Below are 21,540 nucleotides of genomic sequence, written 5' to 3'. Positions count from 1 at the left end.
CCCGTAATCGCTAAGGTTTTCTCCTCATTCTTACCGGGGCACAAGCATGGATGTCTTCTTCGTCCCTCCGTGGTTTCTCCAGGTGAACCACTACGCAGAAACGTACAGTAAGACAACTCGTAGGACAGCACCAACTGAAATACTACAGTAGGATCATGCCCGAAGCAGCGACAGCCAGAGTATGCGCCAACGAGAAAGATAGCAGGAGGATGGAATCCAGGAAACTTTCCACAACAGCCAGAGACATCACGTTAGACTTGGTTGCTCCGCGAATGTTATACCAATGAGAAAGAGGGAAACAGAGAAATCAAAATAGATCCAACGTATTCACGTATCTAGAGTGCATATTTATACAAGTAGCTGTCAAATCAAAAAGAGAACATCAATGGGAAAAATACATAGTGCAGAGATAATGAATCACGCGGCCACCATTGATAGAGGGGCATGCAAATTTCTCTGCTGGACAATGCTTGCTGGCCATTCCCAAGCACATGGTTAGTGAAACGGTTCATAAGCACCAAATTACCAAAGTCTGTTCTCGGGCAAGACCTTCTCCTTCTTAACACCAGCAGCAGTCTTCCTCTCAACCGGCGAGCGGAAGAACAGACTGGGTCCCTCCATAGGCTTCAACAAATGGCTCAGATATCCTCTGTGAGCAGGATCACGGTAGTACTCGATATCTTTTCTCTTCGTCGGATCGGGCAGCCTATACTGGAAGCCCATCTCCTTCATGATGGCAGACTCGGTCAGGTTCTCCGCTCCCTCGGCGTTGTTCAATCCCTCGCTGCCACTCTCCTTTGTCCAAGCCGTAGACACGAATGGGTGCATCTCACGGCGCATGATGCGTGCGATTGCCGATTTCGTGTAGAATCTGGTAGTAACGGATCCACCCGCAGCCTCAACAGCAGCAATAGCGGTTGCCGAGGCGCGAGAAACGACGATGTGGATGGGTTGTTCGAGGGTAGATTCAGCACCCCGACCAAGAAGCTTTACGCCTTCTTTCGTTTGGTGGATGCAGCGCGATTGGGCCAGCTCGCGGATGGTGATGGGCCGAGCAGGGTCGATGCGGCCTTGGTCGATCCATTCTTGGATGCGGTCGAGGTTGACCGGCGCAAGGTCAAGAGAGAAGCTGTATTAACCAGAATCAGTAAGCTCCATGATGCCTCCCGCACCTGCAATTCCAGTCGTGGCGGCAGCGTGTTAAGCTGGGAGAGCCACAATACACAAAATAAGGAAACTTACACATTATTGAATCCCCTCTCGCCATGAACAATAATTTCCGGCGTCTGACCACCGTTGAACCTAGCCGGGACCTTTCCATGCTGCTTCTGACCCTTATGACCTCTGCCGGAGGTCTTACCCTTCCCTGACGCCGGACCGCGACCTCTCCTGATCCGTTTGTTATAGGCACCCGGGGTATCGGAAAGGGAAGCTAGAATGTGAGCATTGCGGCTTTGTTGCTGAATCTGAGGGAAAAGGAGGGAAAGGGATGAGATGGCGGAAAGGGGTCTTGAAAGTGGGCGCTGCCACTGGGTAGGCAGTATTTGAAGCCTGGGCGGCATGGTGATTTGCAATATTCAGTTGTCGTTGAAGGGGAATCAAACGGGTTTCGGCGTGAGATACAAGCCAAAGATCTTTCGGAGGCTTGCCTGAGGCCTGCTTCCGGAGATACGTCGGGCCGGTGAGCGCGAGCAGTGCGTTGTAGATCCAAAATTCCATTTGTTGTCCTAATTTTTAAAATATCATAACTTCTGTGCTTCAATGAAGACCTATTTCCCTCTGTGACTTTCCAGTGAATTTGTTTCAGGAATTCTTATTTCAGGGGACCTATGTCCATTCACAGCAGCTACAAGATCCTGTCTCCCATTGGCCAATTGCTCTATACTTACCGCACTCTTTAGAAGGCAGAATCATTTTATTAGAGAAGGCGGTGGATAAGCTGAACGAGGCTGTTACAATGCCAGGTTTATATGGATTGAAAAAGTTTTCATACATTTATATCCCTCCCAGATCAACCAGTCTGTTTAGGTACTTCTTTAATGGTGTCACTTGTGAACTCCTAAACATGCAAATGCAAGCAGATGTTCAACATGGGTGTATGAAATGACAGCAATCAACAACGCCATTGCCATGCTTCGTCCAAATAACAGAATAGAAGAAAATAAGGTTGCCCCTCCCTGATCGTTAGTGATCCCATTGGCTCTTCAATGCAGTAGCCGTCTATAATATTGAACGCCGTAATAATGCAAGGTCGTTAGAATAACAAGGAAAAGAGAAATGTAAACTGTACAAGATACAGGATAGAAGAAGATGGAAAAAAGGGAAAGGAAAAAGCAAAAGTAGAAAGGCTAAACACCTCTTTCGTACGGGGTCATGATTCAATCGTAACATGAGATGAAGATATCAATGAATTTTAATAGTGCGGGGTTGAATGGAAGGTGGGTTGAAGAAAAGGTGCCTGCGGCCAAGCCTCGTGGTGAAGATAGGGCAGCAGGCCAGTCTTGCGCTCTGCTGCGGTTTTACCGAGAGGCTGATAATGCATATGCTCGAAAGGAACTGCGCGTTGTTGTTGTTGAAGTGAGGACGAGGGTGGAGGAATCAACAAGGTGTTGACATTGCGAACAGGTCGATAAGGTGAGTTGCGGTTCGCAAGGAAAAAGGAAGGCGACAAATTAGTCTGGGGTGTGTGGCTCGAGTATGCAGAGATGGCGGGTGAGATAGTGGCAGAAGTGATGCCAAACGGACTATTATGCTGCCTTGCAGGGTCTGGGAGTGACACCGAGGGGTTGTACAATCCATTCGTAATGGGAGGAACCTGGGTTGGTGGCAGTTGGGGGACCCAATTGGTGGAAGGATTGTAGACCGAATGCATTGCGCGATTAGCAACGGAGGGAAAGGGGAGCACAGATGTTGGAATTCCCGGGGCGATATTAGAAGATGGTGGGAAGTTCGGACGTGGCAATCGTGATATCGATCCAGATAGGCTATTCGCAGACGGTGCAGATGTTGCTGCCAAGACTGGGGGTAAAGTAGGGACACCGGCCAAAGCAGCCGATGGGAGCGTCGACATCGACGTAGGTAGAGTAGTTGGCATTGCCACTCGTTTTGATGGCTGGTCTTCGACGTAGTCATCTAGGGTCCGCTTCTTGGAAGGCATCGGCGGGAATTCCTTGCCCAAGTGGGCAGGTGGTGCGTATGCTGGCGCGTTTGACGGAAAGCTCCAGTTCTGAGCACGAAGAACATCCGAATTAGGAGGGGAGGGCAGTCTTTGCGAGGGCGACACTTGAGAAGCTCCTAGACTTGGCGAGGTACGAGGTGCCGAAGTTGTCGACTCTAGTTCCTTCGCTTCTGGCGCTAAAGAAGCCTTGTTGAAAAAGTCGGCAAAAAGACTAAGTTTCGAATGCCACTGCGTCCATCCTTCCTCCGAAACGAAGAGATTGTACCTCACATTGCTGAGAAACTCCACCTCCATAACATGTATTTCCTGCACAGAAATGCCAGAAACCTCAGCCCACGTTTTATTGGTGTAGGTGTTATCATCGAGAACTAGACGCTGGTTAGTTTACCCTTTGAATGCTAGCCTTCTAAAGATGTTCAAACCAACATTTATTTCCCAGCATAAGAGCAATTGTCATCAATCTATACTCGCTACCCTTCTTTCCTCGAACTCGGTGATTAAATTTCTTCAACCGGTATATGAAGAGAAGTGCTAATAGAATGACATTCTGGCTGACTTGCGTAGTCGAAAGGATGTTCGTTACCCATTTCTGGAAACCAGCGGACGGAATTGCTTCTGGAACGATGTACAGAAGAGGATTCTTTCTTTCTTCAATATCGTTCAACTTGGCCGTAGTTTCAAACCAGAACAAGCATGTCATCTGCCTGAGTTAGCATACACAGCGTACCACACAGCAAAAAGTAATGGCCTCTTACCTGAGCAGCAAAGTCGGCCAGATTACCCTTGCTATTGTTGATAGATGACGGTATCTGCAAATAAGAAGCAACCGGCTTAGAACTTCCTTTCTTCTGGCTAGTTGGCTCAGAAGACGGGGCGTCTTGAAGCGAGGGTTGACTCGGCGGCTTCGACTGCGGTACAGAGGCGGTAGAGTGGTGGCCCGATGCCATGCGCGTATAGTTGGGTGCTTTGGCGTAGGGGGGAAGTGTAACTCCACCGAATTTAGCGCCATAGCCGGAGGGTGGAATGCTATTGTACGCAACGCCGGCCATATCGTTCGGGGGAGTAGGCAGACCGTCCCTGAACGGTGCAGTCCAGTGGTGATCAGGGTCCTCCAAAACTGTTTCGAGATGTCGTTTTTTCGCACAAGTCGAATCTTCCGTCCGGGAATAGAGAGGTAAAGTGGGGGTGAACGGATGTGGGACAGAGGAATACGACTGTGTTGAGAACACTGGAAGAGACATAAGGAGGTTTATAGGTTGAGGACAAAAGAGAGAGATTGTTGAGGTAATACTGCTGCACACAGCTTCTCATGGAACTCCCATTGGCATCAACCGCGAATCAATGAACCAATGTATTCAATGCGCTGACACTGATAGTCGTTCACTTCCAAATGGCTAGACCGTCTGGGGAGATATATGGTGTTGGTGGTTGGTAGATCAAAGGGAATTGCACGGAATGATTTGGAGGGAGTTGTTGAACACTAAAGTCGAGGATGGATCCAGCTTTTGTTCATATCAAAAAATGCCGTGAAGGTCTCGGAGGATAGCAACAGTAGCGGGACCAGTGAATGTTGATCGCCTTGGTCGGTGGAATGAAGGCACTGAAGGGGGTGGAGGAAGATTAATTAAAAGAAGGCCAGACCAAGAGTAAGCAAATCTCAATATAGTATTTAATCACGGTGTTGTAAATTGGTAGATTGGAAGGTGAGAACGGAGATGTACTTGAATCTTTTAGAAGTCGCAAGTACATCCAGTTATAGAAAAGTCATATATCCAGTAACAAAATAAAAAAAACTAATATAAAAGGAAAGTCCAAAGAACCAAACAAAAAAAAAACTAAAAAAGCCCCAGACCCTCTATGGAATCAAACCATATAGAAAAAAGAAAAATAAAATAAAATAAAAAAGGTGAATTTAAATTGAATTAAGGCGAAAAAGAAACACTAAATTAAAATAAATATGAAAAAGGAAGGGAAGGTGGAAAAAAAAAAAAAAAGGAAAAAAAAGGCAGTAATAATGAAGGATGAAGTCAAGACATCATCCTCATCCAGCAAATAATAACTAAACCTCATACATCTCCGCTAGATGAGCCAGGGTAGGTCTTTAGTCCATGTCCGGAGAAGTGCAATGACCATACAGGATAGACAAAGTTTGACCCGGACGCAGGTCCAGAGGGCTGATCCTCCTTTCTGGACTCGTTTGGGTCGGTTCCGGTTTGGTCATCCCAGGTTTGATTGTCTCTGCTTTGTCTTGAAGAGAATTGAAATACCGGTTGATGTCAGAGCCACCGGGAGGGGGTTAAAGCAAGTGGATGCATGCTACGGAATAGTGGAAGGCTCACTAAACTGAACAGGGTCAGTCAGCAGCCCCCCAGTTCGGGTTTAGTGGGAAAACCTTTCACTCACTAGTTAAGGTCAAGTCTACTGGTCACCGTCCTAACCGAAAAGGGAAAGGCAAATGGAGATGGATGGAAGGGAGAGAGAGGGGTGGAAATGCGGACATGACCTCGTAGTGATGAGCGAACATCATCATCTACTGACTTTCCACCGACCTGACTGTCTCCGTCCAAGAAAGGACCCATATCAAATCCAATAATAAGTCAGGCTTAGCGTCGCAATGCAACCGTCGCTGTAGTCGCCGCGTCGTGTGCCGCCTTCCTTCTAGGCTCTAGGCTCCTCTTTTTTTCCTTCTTTTTACACAACAACGGTAGGAAAAAATAAAAATAAAAATAATTGGAGCTGAGTAAAAAAAAAAAAAAAAACCCAAAAAAGAAAAACAAAAATTAGTTCGAAGGACAAAAGGGATCCATTGCTCAGCACCTCGGGAGGCACGGGAGAAGAGTGGACGAAGGGGGGTTTGTGCACTCACTCTATGTGTGGTTGATCGCCAATTCTAGTTCGACCAGGCGGAAGGCAAAGGAATGGGAAATTGAGTTAGGTACGGAAGAATATTGGCGAGTGGTGGTACTTTTCGGTGTAATAATCATATTACCGCGCTCTTACAAGTCAGTACTTGAGTTTGGAAAGAAAACTTACTAACCACCCACTGGAAATGGGGCAAAGTGAAGGCGGGGAAGAGACTACGCGGGAAATGTGTATGGTCATGGTAACTAGTCCAGAAGGTGGTGTGGCCAAACTGGAATGATTACGAGGTTTCCGTAATTAAATGATTTCTGGATAGATTACTGAACAGGGTTTAGCGTAAGGCGAAAAGGTCAAAAGAAAAATATAATCCAAGTCAGTCGGGACGCCAACAGGGTGGTACTTCCATCGACCTAATGAATGACAAGGATACTGGATCGGGTTGTCATGGCGAGGTAAGATATGTACAGAGTACGGGAAGGACGGGCTCCATGATTACTACTACTGTACTTGAGTCTGCGTCAGGTATGGACCACTTGGGATGGGAATTGGAACTTGGCCGAGAAAAGAGCCACTTAGCTGAAAGGGGTCTAGTTCCCCGGTGGATATGGGAGGGAGGTAATATGAGTGAGAATAAATAGGCAGTAATGTATGAAACTTTGGAAAAATTCCTAGCCAACGCCGACTTATCCACTGGTTGTGTAAGAATGAGAGGGGGACCACTGGGTCATAGGCAACATGTTGCGTCGAGAGTAATAAACTATGCGTTATGAGTGCGTCCGGAGGGATGGGATAAGTGCACAAGGACCCAGAAAGGAGGCGTAATGAAATTAAACCAACCAATCAATGGTCCCACATGGCGGTAGATGATTCCAACAGACAGCAGTCCAATCGCTGCATTCAGCTTGCTTGAACTAACCTTTCCCACATATTTTACTTTCTGAACTATTACATTTTTTTTTTTACTCTTCCCACTCGTCTTGGAAAATAGGGCTCCTGCTGGGGACAGACAGGCGCAGGCCGCGGGACCACCACCGCCCGACTCACTCAGCGACCATAAGCCCCTCTCTCTCCCTTGTGACTCCTACTGGTAGTGGTGGCACATACCCTAATCAAGTCCACCGTCCGAATCAATGATGGTTAGGTGATTGATTACCTCAAACTCCGCTGCCGACGAATCCGCTTCCAACTCGTCATTTACCCAATCCAACATCTGCTGCTGCGCCTTTCCAGGTTTCTTCTGTTCCTCTGCTCCGTACCGTCCGACTCCGCCCAGTCGTAATGCCCGTGTATGGAGTATAATCCGAACCATGAATAGATGTTTACCCATTCTGTCTCCATCTACGCGCGCGAAGGCTGCAATTCAAACTAATCCGCCACTTGTTATGACACTACTACTCTAATGATGTTGATCCGGTTTCGAGATGATAGGGCACCAATAGTCGGCCGTAGTCAAAGAGAACGAAAACGAAAACAAAAAAAACAGACAACATAATATTGAAGGACCCATGACGGCGTAGATTATACAGTGTACACGGGGTTTCGTCCTGTCAGCTGCTCGTGTACGTCAAGAGATGGTATAACTATAGCCATTTTAGGGGCTTATCCCGAAAGAGAAGTTCCCAGTCCCATGGTTTCAATACTACCTTCATTATTGTCACATTGCGCAGCAACTCGGCAGCAGTAAATGGAGCTTTGAACTAAGACAACTTTCATCACCACCACCACCCAACGTCCCTCGCATGGATAAGGGCGCTAAACAAAATGTGATAACACAGTTTGGCCCCCCAAGAAAAAAGAAATAAATAAAAAAGGAAAAACACACACACAATGCGAGTTTCAACCCCCTGACTCGTGCTTTGAGACAGAGCAGAAAGTTAGAGTATGGCAGAAACAAAAGTGCTTTTATTAGTGGTACAATGTAGTGGCATTTTTCTGGTGTTCCAAATGATGGTCGGCATGCAATAGTTTCCCTGTGGCGCCTCTCTTGGGGGGGTTGTTTCTTTGCTTTTTCTTTTATTTGCTTTTTTTCCCTAGGTTACCTAAGCATATACACGAAGATTGTAGTTGTTATTGGCAATAATAGCAGGATCCCACTGAGTCTCCATAAAAAGGATATACTCCGGAGTCCATTTAGAACAATAGCTCTACTCGGCAGTTTTACTCGTCTTGATGTGGTAAATAACATGACCCAGAGACTAGAAGGAGTTATTTCCGGCCATCTTTTCATGCATTCGGTGAACTGGTCGTAGTCATGACGATCGTAGTACTCGGGACGCGACGCTGTACATGATGTCGATAGTCAATGAATGTACGGAATAGAGTATCTCAAATCCCGTCGATTTTCCTCTTTCCCTGTTGAACCCCGAAGTTCGGGTCCCTAGAGGGTGGGTAGCGTCAGGATCGTTTTTAACTTCGATGTGGTACCAAATTTTCTTAGGGGATGTGTACCGGTCGGACGACTTTCCTGTGTCCGGACGACGGAGTACCGTAAGATTCTGTACTTCGAACTGCTACCATTAACTTCAGGGGACAGGCAAACGCTGATAGTTCGGGTATGGCTCCTGACAGTTCAGTACCGACGGAGCAGATCGATGCATTGACGATATACATTGATTGATGCGACGTCTCATTCGCCCAAAGAGCGGCAGACCATGACCTACCTAAATTTCGCCCCCCTTCGAAATTTAGGAAAAGGACGCAACGATAAAAAAAAACAAAGCAAAAAAAATATGTAATGATAGAGTAGGGGATTATCAAACGCCATGGTCCGAGGACTCAGACTTGTCCCTCTGTATCTTACTCAGTACAAGGTGACAAGTGACAAATGACCCGGCCCCGTTGCATGTCCACTGGAGTTACTGTGTAGTTCCTTCGTGTTGGAACCCTGTAAGAGACTGGAACCGGACGAGTTGGTCTTGGCCCCTTCGACTCCTCGATTATCATCGAATTATGCGTCCCAACTTATTTCTCTGAGTCTGAACCCTGCTTGCGGATTTCGCCTATGTGACTAGTAGCAGAAGCGCAAGATCCTCTCAACGACTTGGTCGGAAGATATCCGTTTTGATTAACCTTGGCTGACTTGCTACGAGCTTTCGTCCCCGAACAATACACTAGTGGAAGCATACAGTAACATCATTCGAGCATCATTTGTTCTTATATTTTATCCTAACGATGCTCCTCGTAATCGGGTGAAGAGTAAATCGTAACCCAATGATGGTCTGACCAACAACCCAAATTGGAAATAAGCAAAGAGAAACCCTAAGATACAGAGTCCTCCATGACTGATCACGTCGGTTTGGAACCACCCGTATGGAGTAGCACTAAGTAGAGGTATGGGGACGGTGTTATTATTCTTTTTCTTTATGCTTTTTGCGTTCTTTCTTCGAGATTCCTTCTCTAACTTTCTCTCTCTTCCTTTCGAATCAGTTAGTTTCTTAATTCCGTAACTAACAATCTGGACAGACGATCCGAAGTGCGTCAACGGATTCTTGGCTGTTCTGGCAATTAGTACCCACGATCGCAGCCGACTCTCTCGTCATGGTATAGTTGAGAGTGGTCGGGAACCATTGGCGTGCAACAAATCAGAAGGTCGAGCTCGCACTCCCCCAGTAATTCGGGGCTGGTTCTGGGCCACCACACGCGGTGTAAATTTAATACATTTACACCACCTGGCCAGTGTGGGCTCATTTGGTGTTCCAGAACTCCAGGACGAAGTGAGCATTAAAGTGGAGCGGCTGAGCAGATTGGCATTTTATTATCGTCATCGGCATCATATGCGATCCTCAAATTGTCCAGTGGTCCGCTGAGATCCATCGAGGAGGCTGGATGTGAAATTGTGAATCCTTGGGTCGTTTGTCATCCGAGAACTGCGACGGACATACGGCGATACGAGACGGACAATGGCTGTCGTTACGCGGCGATCAAAGACGCGCTTAGGTCAAACTCCAGACTATGACTCTTGGTCTTGCATGGAAGAAAAGCCTAACGAAAGGGGCTGCAGTCGCTGAATGGAACTTTCTCATACTCCGTACATTGCGTCTGATGGAGCTTTCCCATTTCAACCGACTTATGAGATATTGAGCCTCTTTTTTCTTTTTTTTCTTTTTTTTTCCCGCCTCCTTTTACTCCCTTTCATATGCTTTGTTATCATCTTGTCTCGACTGTCTATTGCTTTGTAATATTGGGGTCGGTTGAGAGATCTGTCCGGTATGACCAATTAATTTGTTCCTAAACCGAACACCACGCGTAAACCAATCATGATCTATAGATCAATAGTTATACAGAGTTTCTCTCGCGAACATTTGGCTGCTTCTTTTTTTTTTTTTTTTTTTTTTTTTTTTTTTTCTTTTCCAACCTTTCAAGCGAAGAACCAGTGAATGGGGAGATTTTCTGTGAATACCTGTTATGGTCAACTATAGATTTGTATGTCATGTATGGTTGCACTGGCAGTAAAGAGGCAGCAGCCCCTCCTAAAACGGTAATAATTGATGATATTTAAAAAAAAAATACTAAAATAAAAAAAATTATGAGAAGAAAGAAAACCAAAAGTTTTGGAAGGTCAAATCCTTGTCCAGCGGATCAATTTGCTTGCCACACACAGATTGACCGAGGCTTTGAATCCATTTCCTGTCACCGCCACTACTGAAGAACGTAACCTATACGACTATCATCTAAATTAACATGACGGATCAACCGGTTATGGAACCTCTATGCAAGTAGTACACCATTATCTCCAAGACTATCGTGCCACCACCAAAAGGGTCATCGCTTAGTTTGAAAACTGCGACTCGACCAAAAAGAATAAGTTTCGTCGCTACTAACGCTTTTACCCTGATCCCAAATCAATCCATGGTAATCCATCCTAATATTGCTGGTACCCTATTATCATGATTTGATCCGCACTATCCACCAAGAGGAAATGAAAATGAAATTCAATTATCGCTACGCAGGTCGATTTCTCACGAAAATGAACAAGGGGCCTTTTTTAGCATTCTTCACTTCGCTATGGAGTACTACACTACCCCTAGTATGCAGCAGCCTGGGCATTGAATCCCCAATGAGCTTGGAATCATAACCTCCATATGCTCACGATGGGAATTTCAACCCGGTGTCGTTTCGGGGCATGTCCGCCCGTACTAGTTCTCGACTACTCCTCTTCGGGGCGCAGAAATGGTCGATTATCCCCTGCTCGACCTTGCGGAAAGCGTGATCATATCTGACTTTCGAAGTTGATCGAGTGGCCTAGGCGCGAACTAACACCACTCCCAGAGCGTGTGAGAGAGGGAGGGAGAGAGTGTGTGTGTGTGTATGTGTCGGTCGGATCTTGGAAAGTGTCTTCTACTCCTTGATGCGAGTGAGCAGATCATGGACATCCAAGTACCGCAAGGCCTGTTCCAGATCTCGCACAATGCACTCCTTGACGATATGAAAACTTTCTGTTTTACGACACATGATTTTTTTTTTAATTTGTTTTAGTAGATTTTAATCTCTTCCATCCGTCACTGCATCATGGGCAGCTGTCTACTGCGAGATTGGAAATGATGCTCGCCGGAGAATTTCTTATCCTTTTTTACTTGCCCCATCACGACACCAATGTGAAGGTGGTACTTTAGTTGCGCGTGGGTTGTCATAGTTCTCAGCCTATGCATCTTGCAACACCTTCCCCTTCAACTGATCGTATCACCAGACTTTTTGATATGAATTGAAATAAGCCATACTACGCAAGGAAACCATAGATGTCCCTCGTTTCCTTTCTCCAAGGAGCACGATATCTGTGTAGGGATGGGTTGCCTCCTCTTCCAGCTTCGGGGCTCCTTGCATTCTTGCAATCCTTGCGCTCTGATACATACAAATAAGCAGCCATTACCACATTGTTCTGATGATGCTCGGATCAGTGTGTATTATTAGCCGGGGATCATCAACCAACAAGATCGTGGTGGAGGACGAGTTTCGATACATCACACCTGTTCCGTGCTAAGTCATGCAAGTCTATATTGCAGCGTTAGCATCATCTAGATCGGTTAAGACATGCCTGCGTTCAAGCCTGTGGCCAAGGTCTACGAGTACGGATAGCCTTGCGCTGCCGACCGGTTGCTACCACTCCTACGACAACCTCTGCATGTAGTATGTCTGCACCCTTTGCATGACCCCGGAAACCGTAGTGGAGAGTAGGTATTCCCTTGAGGCAGTCAGGAGGTAGTATTCGTCCTAGGGTTGATGTTGAACCAGGATGGCTGGCCAAATTAGTGTTTACCTTTGTGCTCGCTTTCGAGAGTAAGTTTGTCCCGGTTAATATCTGTTGTAGGCACGGACCGTATGGAAGACTATTTCAATTGCAACGGTGGGGGGGGAAAGCAAGAGAGAGTCGATATTTCCGACACTCCGACCATCATGATCAAAACTATGTCCGAATTTCGTAATAGTGATGCGAAAAAAAAAAGAGGTCTCTTATTTCTTTTTCATTTAATTTTACATTCTGGAACCGAGGATAATCTGGATTCCGAGGCCGGAAAGAGAAAAAAAAAGGGCTTATCGCATTTATCGCGAAGGCGGGGGTGAGAATGAAGGTCCATATTATTCGATGGCTGACTTTTGGACAGTAACGAACATATCAGTGTTACGTCTTTGGACACGATAGACGGGATATTCTTTTTTTTTTTTTCCCCTTCCAAAGGTCTTTTTGGCAGGTCACCAGTATTCGCAAGCCTACGATATCCACAGATGGTCATCGATGCATTCTGGCTAGGGCGTAAAGTCTCAGATCGGGCTCCACGAGTCCACGCTTTGTTACTTTTTTGTTCTTTTTTCTTACGCTTCTTTTTTTTTTATCATTCCTCGTTTTTTATTACGTTCCATCCTTGTCCCGCTTCTGAACGTTTTGAGGATATCATACTCTTTCTTCCTTGACGGAGGACAGAAGCGCCGAAAGTAAGAACTCCATATGGAGATAAGCGGAGCTTTTGGTCACGATACTCAATACCGCGTGAAACTCCTCCCTTGCCCGTCCCGACCAGTCAGATCGTAGGTTTTCACCACACCAATACCCGTTTGACAGCATCGTAACCGTACAGAACCACTGTGGTCTTCTCTACTTACAGGCTGGAGACTTTAACCTTGAACTCTAGGCATCCCCATCTCATTATGGGTGAAGATTGACTGTATCGAATTTTGGCCATTACGAATCCTGTCTCACCTCTCAAACCCCTACCGGGTTGAACTGACATTCAAGTATGAACCAAATATAGCAATCAACCGTTTTAACTTGTACACAAGTCGGTCTCCATAATAAAGTCTTCCAACTCACGCCACACCTCCAACCTAGGTAACCATGTTCGTAAACAAATCAAATCACAGGCCACCACAAGAATCCCAACCGAAATCTTGTACGTGCTCAACGTCAATCGAAGCCGCTGTGATCGGGCGACAAACATCGTCACATAGCACGGCGGCTGTGGAGTTGTTGGCCGTCCAGGTTTCGACTGGCCTTTTTAGTAATGAATGGTTTTAATTTCCATCGGTCATGAAAACCACGCATTGATGGTCTTAATTTGTAGGGACTTACCGCCCACTTGGAGGGGGTACAATCTAATACATCGAGACTTGAGATACCTTGGTGGATGACCGGTTTATTCGGACATAGAAGATAGGTTCGGTTCCACTGAGAAAAAAACAAAATACTGAGGGATTTTCTTTTTCTTCTTCTTTCTTCTTCCAATTTCTCACCTTTTCTTAGGGTAGCTCTACATATTTCTTCTGTGCAATAGAGCAATGTGATAAGGATCGGAGCGCCGAGTTCCTGATCGTTGAGTGGCCTCCAATTGGCAGGCTACATAGTATTGTGTTCTCGTGCTTAATGGGACAGTTCTAATCTTGGTTGATCGGTTATCCAGGTCAATTAATTTATAATAAACAGCTAGGCATCTGTATTCGTTTGATATTATTTGCCGTAGCTAGCGTATATTTTCTATCTTTGTACAGTACAAGCCACAGCCATGTACTAAATTAATCCTCTCCTAATCTCCTGAGTCCTGTTCTCCCTATTTTCCTTTTTGTCGCCTGAACTCCTAGATCAAAGCAAAAGCCACATCCTGCCCTGATCCTTTGTTTGGGCTTGGGGGAACCTGAGAGAGAGCAGTCTAAAGCTAACGAGCGATAATAATCCTGACTGTTATAACCCACTCTGGCAACAATAGATTCAATCAACTGAGCAAGACTAAGCTGTCCACTACCCTTCCAAGAAGTATCTCCGAGGTCATCTCCTCTGGTTCTTTCTATTATTTTATTGTTATTAATATTACTATTTCTTTTTCTATTATTTTGAACTCCCCTGTACGGAGTCAGCCATGATAGGATCACATTTTCCAGTCACACGCAGAAGTACTGGGGTTTGTATGAGCTGTCTCAAGACAGCGGATATCAAGCGGTAGCGCGTTGGACACTCATAAGCATACCCTCGAGCCCATAGGGGTCAGTAACGCGCAGCAGTCTATCACAGATCAACATAAGTCCGGAACCTTAGCTTGCAGGAAGCCTTTATTTGATTCATTTGGATTTAGTATTTCATCTCTTTCTAGGGTGAGATGGAGGTCATTCACCAGTGCGAATGACACTTTCCGATTCCCCGCGCTGGGAAGTCGCGGCTGGCCAAAATCCAATATTACCCGAATGGGGTTAGTGTGAGGTCAGACTCCACGATGAAAAGGAAAGCAATCAGTCTTTGCTTTGTTCATTCACCCATTGTTGTGGTTTGGCCTGCGTGTACATAGAGTCTATCGGTTGGTGACGTTCCTGAGTCATTTAGTTTTCCTCCGTCTCTTCGTCCGCTTATTTTTTTCTTTCCTTTTTACCCCTCTGGGCTTTTCCATCCAATGGTTGGTGGTGAGGAACTCTGTTGTCTTGCATGTGGCTTACTCAGCCCTCGGATGGAGCTTCCAGCAGCGTCATCACCGCAACTGTTCCACATAATAATGCTACAATGGCTACGCATTGTAAGCAGCATAGATCATTATGGACCACATTCTGCATCAGCTTCATTGCGCCCACTGTTCTTTCAACTTTCTTGTGTCAAGAACAAGTGGTACAAGCTGACACCCCACAGGGAGGCCTGCCACCACCCTTCGGCCAGCCCTGAGTCAAGCGAACACTTCCTATCCTAGGCAAAGCCATAAACGTTCGGAAGAAACAGCATAATCACTACTGCAAGCCACGTACATTGCCTTTGAGCTCATGAGAGAAACCTTTGTTTCAATGGTGAAGCTATGACATACCATAAGCCTTATAGTCGGGATATCCCAAACCGGGACGTCATACAAAGAACGTTGAAATTGCATCGACCAGAGGAGATCACTCTCCATCTGATCTCAGAAGCATAGAAGCTTACCTACAACGGTAGACGCTCGTACCACCCACCCATCCAGAACCCAATAAGGCGTCTGCGCCCGATGACTATGAAGACCTGGTCGCGCGGGCCTTCGTTGCCATGAGCGCTGGAACGCCTCAGCTGCATCTGATTCAAAATCCGCCCGGGGCGTTTCACTTCTCCGCGAAGGAGACGGCGTCTATGGGTATTCCGTGAACATTCGCGGCCATGACGCTTCTTGGCTTGCCCACTGCGTTGGGTGTCAACCTTACCTTTTTTAGGTGCGTCGCACAGCATTGCAATCTGGACTACTTCCCACTTCTTGTCCACAACCATAAGCAGACCACCTCCCTGTCCTGATCCATTTGCAGCAGACTACGAGACGGCCCAACTGCAGTCTACCAAAAGTACATGCGTCTTGCCTTACCCCAGTCCCCCGTGGAATATCTGCAGTCTGGTCACACAACCAACACTAAGCTGCCTGAAGCTCTGGGCAGAGATCAACAGACGGTCCTCCACAATTGCTCATGGACCTCTAGCGGCACGATAAACAAGTGAGAGGCTAAACAGCAATCACAATTATACTTTGTAAAATCTTATTATCGGCTGCGTCGTCGGTGAGTCTTATAGCGCTTGTGCTGAATTTATCCCATTGTAAACCTACCTAGCCACCTCCGATACGGTGGGCAGGGAGGTGCATAGGTAGTCGAAGATGCGACTATATACGTATATTTCTACGCCAATATCATATCTTTAGCGGAAAGGGAAATATTCTATTGGCTCGTTACAGTAGTACTTTTGTTCTTTGCTACATAGCTAAGCTCTCTCACGTATGTCCCCATAAAGCTAGATCTAGGAAACACCCCAGCAATAAAACTGCATAGTACTTCTATACTGCAAGGCATGTATCTCGTATGTACTTCCCAAATGTATATAGTAGCGATGCCACGGCACACAGACAACCTAGGACCCATACATAGTAAGGATAATAAGAACCCACTCCAAGTAACAATAACAACACATTACCACACCTATCAAGCAATTCATAGCCTTCAACCACATACATACAATACTGGTCCTACATACCTTCCATATCCCTAGTAAAACAAGTCAAGTCATATACCCCCCAACCTCTAAGGCGCAAATATAGATATATATTATACAAACATACACCAAGCAACCAACCAATCCAAACCCGCCCCAATAAAACACCTAATCACACCCAATACGCTCGTCTTCTGAGCACATATGCACATTATACTCATACATATATCTGTGCATACATGTACATCAGGGTATGTATCCTTGGGTTGTGGATAGGTCATATTTCTAGTTGGGGGGTTCCTTGCTCGGGATTACGTATAGTCGTGGGGAGTATGTATGTGGATTTAGATTTGGATTGGGTTTGGATTTGGGAGGGATGGGATTGTGTGTACCTAGGTGCTGGTGGGTGTTTGTTTGTCTAGTGTGTTAACTGCGTGGAATTGATTTTTTTCTAGTGTTGGTTGTGTTGGTTCTTCTCGGGGTTGTTTTATATATTGATAGTATATGTAGCTGAGAGGATTGGATGGTTATATAAATGTTCATATTGGTATTTGCTCTAGTTATATATCTATCTATGTATGTTAGTGACTGGTGTTTATTAATCCACAATGTACTTAAACCACATCACACATCACACCTTACTCGCAACCGTAACCTCAGTGGTAGGAATAGGATCATCAGGATGATCATCCCCGTCCTCAATCTCACGCTCATATCGAACCTGATCCCCATCATCAACAACAGAATCCTCAACAACAACTCTAGGACCAACCCTCCCAATAACCCCCCTAGCCGTATCCCTCCGATCCAAATACGCCACAAGCCCAATAAACGGAATCGTCAAAGACCCCGTAACCAAACTAGCCACATACCCCTTCTCAAAGTGCGGCGCATCAGTAACCGGATAAAATACCAACGGCCACCAAGTGACGAACGCAAAATCAAACGAGTTCATGAACCCCGTCGTAATAGCCCGCAGCTGCAGATCGTGGCCCGTCACGTCCGCCATCCACGAGTACCAGAGGGCTTGGGGCGCGTAGGTCGTGCCGAGCAGGTAGAAGGCGAAGAAGTGGCCTGCGTCGGCGGCTGGGTTGGCGACGAGGATTGCGCTGCCGATGATGAAGGTTAGGCCGATTAAGAGGGAGCATTCCCAGCGGGATTGGAGTCTGTCGGAGATGGTGGAGTAGAGGATTGTGCCGAGGATGGCGGTGGCGTAGATGCCTGTCGGGTAGTTGTTTTGTTGGATGGTTGTGTAGCCTCGGGAGGACATCCAGAGGGCCATTACGTTGTTGCTGAGGGATTGGACGCAGAGGGAGTAGACTTGTTTTTCCTTTTGTTAGATTTGTGGGTGAGAAAGGGGGAAGGTTGTCTTGCGCTGGGAAGGTGGAAGGGGTGGTAAGTGCTCACGCATGAAGATGAGTGGTAAGAGGTAGAATTGCCAGCTGAGTAGGACTCGCTTTAATACGGTGCGATCCCATGTTTGCTTGGAGGTTTGGCCTAGTCTGTGTGCGGCATGCTCTTTCTCTGCCTCGTTCAGATACCATGCTGCGCGATGTGCTGGGAGATCAGGGATGAAGAACCATCCTAATAGCCCCTGCATCAGTATCTGGAAGATGCACTTCGTTTCCCGAGGACATACCGAATAACGCAACGGGAATTGTCATCACTGAGACGATGATAAAGATCCATCGCCACGCAGGTAAGCCACCATGCCCGGCTAATGCTTTCAGCAGTCCGGCTTGGATCCATCCGCCAGCCATGCTACCAACATGGCCGAAGCAGCAAAAGACGGCCGCTCGAGTACCTAGCTCAGACTTGCGATACCAGGACCCCAAAATAAAGTGTGCACCGACACTGCCAGCATGTCAGACGCAAGGGAATCACATCACCTGGCGCAGGTTACATTACTCACTAGGCAATCGCCGAGAAGCCGCCCTCAATGGCATTTAGCAGGATAACCTGCCAGGCCTGAGTCATTTTGTATGTGATAAGAGTGAGAACACTCCATGTCAGGTTGGCTGCGACGAAGACATATTTGGGTCGCACAACGGTCAAAAGACTCGTCCCGGGGATTTGGCAGACGGCGTAGACGACTAGATAGGCCGTGTTCATGTAATTGTAGTCTTTACCTTGGAAGTTCAAGGCCTCACGCATGCCACTGATATATGCTGACGAGTAACTGGCTCGGGTTACACCGAATAGAAACCAGATGAGCGAAAAGTAGGGGAGCAGCGTAAGATCTAGTTTCGCCAGTAGGGCTCGATCCTTGGGCTCTCTTCCCCAGAGGATCGTCGCGATTCTATTCAGGGTCGGGCGAACCATGGCGATGATTATTGCTATGGACCCCCTTCATCTGTTAGATCAAGGTTTATCCCAACGTTCAGTTAAGGGATCGGTCGGAAGTCGTTTTTAAAAGGTTGTGATGATCACGCAAAATGAGGGGAATCCGGCGACTTATCTCCGGCGCCGAATGATAGGCGGATGCATGGAATGCTTGCAGAAAGATTAGGGCATACTTCGCTGGAGTACCTTTAGTAGGATGCTTCACGATCCAGCAGTTTCAAATCTTTAAATGAAGCTTGACATTGTTAAGCTTGTGCGCATACTACTGGTGATGGGTCAAGGCCACAGCAAGCAATGCGGCGGCTGGCGGCAGTCATCTTGTACGCATGCTTAATATATACAGGATGACTGGAGATACCGTTATACTTAACTGACGCCATATCGGGTGGAAATGATACATGGGATAGAGTTGACTAGGGTGAATGGATATTTATCAAAGTGATAGCTATGCTTTACCAAAACGCATATCACCTCATTTGAAGGATTCCTTGGAGTCCATGTTAAGCAAGATCTTGTTCTGTCGCAATCCACTACCGCATTTGGCATTAAGACTGCTACCACCCTCGGGGGAACCGCAAACCATCGCCCGATCGACGACCCTCGTCTGTCCACTCATCCAACTTGTTGAGGGTTCTAGAGTTTATTCTCGCGACACTCGGGCGCAAGGTCTGAGCCGCCACAACCCTAAAGTTAGCGGTCAGTATGATGACACCCGGCATCCTTATATAACGATACCCCAAAGCCTATCGAAAGCGTGGTCGTGTGACTTGTCTCTGCCTGTTTCGCTTGGCCTACTCGCTTTAACGCACATTCCCACTTAGGATCACCTTAATCATGGCGGCGCCGTAGCTCAGACTAGCTTATTCCAGCATGAGCTATGCTGTTACTTGACTTGAGGGGCTGTCCCGACGGAGTAATGTCAGTGCCCGACTATACGAGGTTGACTCTATTATGGATACAGAGGGGGTGGGATTCTTCTTCCATTGGCTTTTCATGCTATAAAATGGTCATTCCTCTCCTTGATACACTCTTGAGCATCAACAGCAGCAAACATGGCGTCGTCAGTTAAAGAGTCAACGACTACTACCCATTATAATGACTGGCCAAACACGCAGGGTGTAAGTCGCATTCACTACCATCTTGACCAGCCTCATTGACAAGCTAGTTTGATGTCCGCTACCAAGAGCTCGAGCCGACAGAGTTATCAGTCCAGGGCACAATTCCGCCCTACTGCGCCGGCGTGCTGTTCCGCAACGGTTTAGGCCCTCGCGATATTCAGACAGAGAAACAAACCACCTATCGTGTGAGCCACTGGTTCGACTATTTTGCCCAGGTTCATCGTTTCCAGATACATACTCCTACACCAGAGCAGCCTCGAGTCCGCGTCACACACAACTCCCGACTGACCTGCGATGGCCTCATCCGAAGGATACAGCGAACAGGATACCGTGGAGAGATCACCTTTGGAGCTAAATATGACCCATGCATGACGCTCTTCCAGAAGGCGCAATCGGTCTTTAAGACCATTCCACAAGGTGTTCCCGACGAGGTCGACATCAGCGTCTCTTTGAATGTTAACTTTCCCGGCTTGTCGGCGACGGGCAGCAAGCAGGAGAAGATGCCCGAGCCAGGCATCCAGACACTCTGCAACCGCACAGATAACTCTACTTTCCAGATGCTCGATCCTCAGACTCTGGAGCCAATTGGTATTGCGGACCAAACAGTCTTGCATCCATCGCTCCGTGGACCCCTTAGCGCGGCCCATTGCAAGACAGACCTGACCACCGGTGATGTCTACAACTACAACCTAGACATTGGTCTGACAAGCACCTATCGTATCTTCCATGTTTCTCGAGCAACAGGAAAAACCAGCATTCTTGCAACATTCACGCATGCTGCTACATACGTGCACTCTCTTCTTCTGACGGAGCACTACGTTGTGCTCTGTCTTTGGAACGCTCGCTTTCGAGCTGGGGGCATGTCCTTGCTATGGACGCATAACTTTGTAGATGCATTGGCCGACTACGACCCCACACAGCGCAGCACCTGGTTCGTCGTGGATCGTACTCCTGGAGGGCGGGGATTAATCGCGCGTTACGAGTCCGATCCCTTCTTCAGTTTCCACACAATTAATGCGTATGAAGAGCATTCATCGACCAATCCCTCCAAGACAGATATCATCGCCGATGTTTGTGCATACGACAGCCTAGACGTATTAAAACGCTTCTATATCGACAATATACTGTCTGACTCAGCCACAGCCCGCCATTTTGGCGAGTCAAGGAACCACAGTGCTCGCGGAGCTTTCCGGCGCTTTCGCCTGCCTGCCGTTCCCGAAGCATCGAGTCCCAAGACCCTCACGGCGGAACTGGTTTTCTCGATGGGGAAGGGACTAGGACCGGAACTACCCCATGTTAGCCCTCGAGTACGTGGCCGAAAGTATCGCTACGTATACGGCGTGACCGACTCAGGAAAGAGTGTGTTCCTGGACGGCCTGGTCAAGCATGACGTCGTCACGCAGACATCTCTTTATTGGAGTCAGCATGGGCAGACGGCAAGTGAGCCGATTTTTGTGACAGATCCGGATTCAGAGGACGAGGATGGTGGTGTACTTCTTTCCGTCGTGCTGGACGGTATTGAAGGACGTAGTTATCTGTTGGTTCTTGATGCAAAGACCATGACAGAGGTCGGGAGGGCTACAGTTCATGGTGTGGTTGGCTTTGGGTTCCATGGTGCACATGTTAGGGATGCCTAG

At 47.1% G+C, this 21,540-nt stretch overlaps 4 protein-coding genes across 4 annotated transcripts; 1 reads left to right on the top strand and 3 right to left on the bottom strand.

The window, feature by feature from the left end:
* Window positions 1-522: 522 nt before the first annotated feature.
* On the bottom strand, window positions 523-1,562 carry AO090001000364 (mitochondrial 54S ribosomal protein uL15m; the record flags this gene model as incomplete). The annotated part of the gene is made up of 2 exons (XM_001818839.3): window positions 523-1,129; window positions 1,243-1,562. 2 exons carry the CDS (start codon window positions 1,560-1,562, stop codon window positions 523-525), a joined length of 927 nt encoding a protein of 308 aa, XP_001818891.1.
* An 851-nt stretch (window positions 1,563-2,413) lies between these two features.
* On the bottom strand, window positions 2,414-4,419 carry AO090001000363 (putative mucin; the record flags this gene model as incomplete). Its single annotated transcript, XM_001818838.3, has 3 exons — window positions 2,414-3,546; window positions 3,605-3,878; window positions 3,934-4,419. 3 exons carry the CDS (start codon window positions 4,417-4,419, stop codon window positions 2,414-2,416), a joined length of 1,893 nt encoding a protein of 630 aa, XP_001818890.1.
* Window positions 4,420-15,069: 10,650 nt separating this feature from the next.
* Window positions 15,070-18,764, bottom strand: AO090001000360 (uncharacterized protein; the record flags this gene model as incomplete). Its single annotated transcript, XM_023234513.1, has 5 exons — window positions 15,070-15,143; window positions 17,085-17,762; window positions 17,850-18,026; window positions 18,082-18,296; window positions 18,355-18,764. 5 exons carry the CDS (start codon window positions 18,762-18,764, stop codon window positions 15,070-15,072), a joined length of 1,554 nt encoding a protein of 517 aa, XP_023089630.1.
* A 1,073-nt stretch (window positions 18,765-19,837) lies between these two features.
* AO090001000359 (carotenoid oxygenase family protein) lies at window positions 19,838-21,540 on the top strand (the record flags this gene model as incomplete). The annotated part of the gene is made up of 2 exons (XM_001818836.3): window positions 19,838-19,903; window positions 19,951-21,540. 2 exons carry the CDS (start codon window positions 19,838-19,840, stop codon window positions 21,538-21,540), a joined length of 1,656 nt encoding a protein of 551 aa, XP_001818888.1.

The sequence above is a fragment of the Aspergillus oryzae genome, chromosome 2 (assembly GCF_000184455.2).
Source record: "Aspergillus oryzae RIB40 DNA, chromosome 2".
NCBI lineage: Eukaryota > Fungi > Ascomycota > Eurotiomycetes > Eurotiales > Aspergillaceae > Aspergillus > Aspergillus oryzae.
This window is presented reverse-complemented; position numbering and strand designations above follow the sequence as displayed.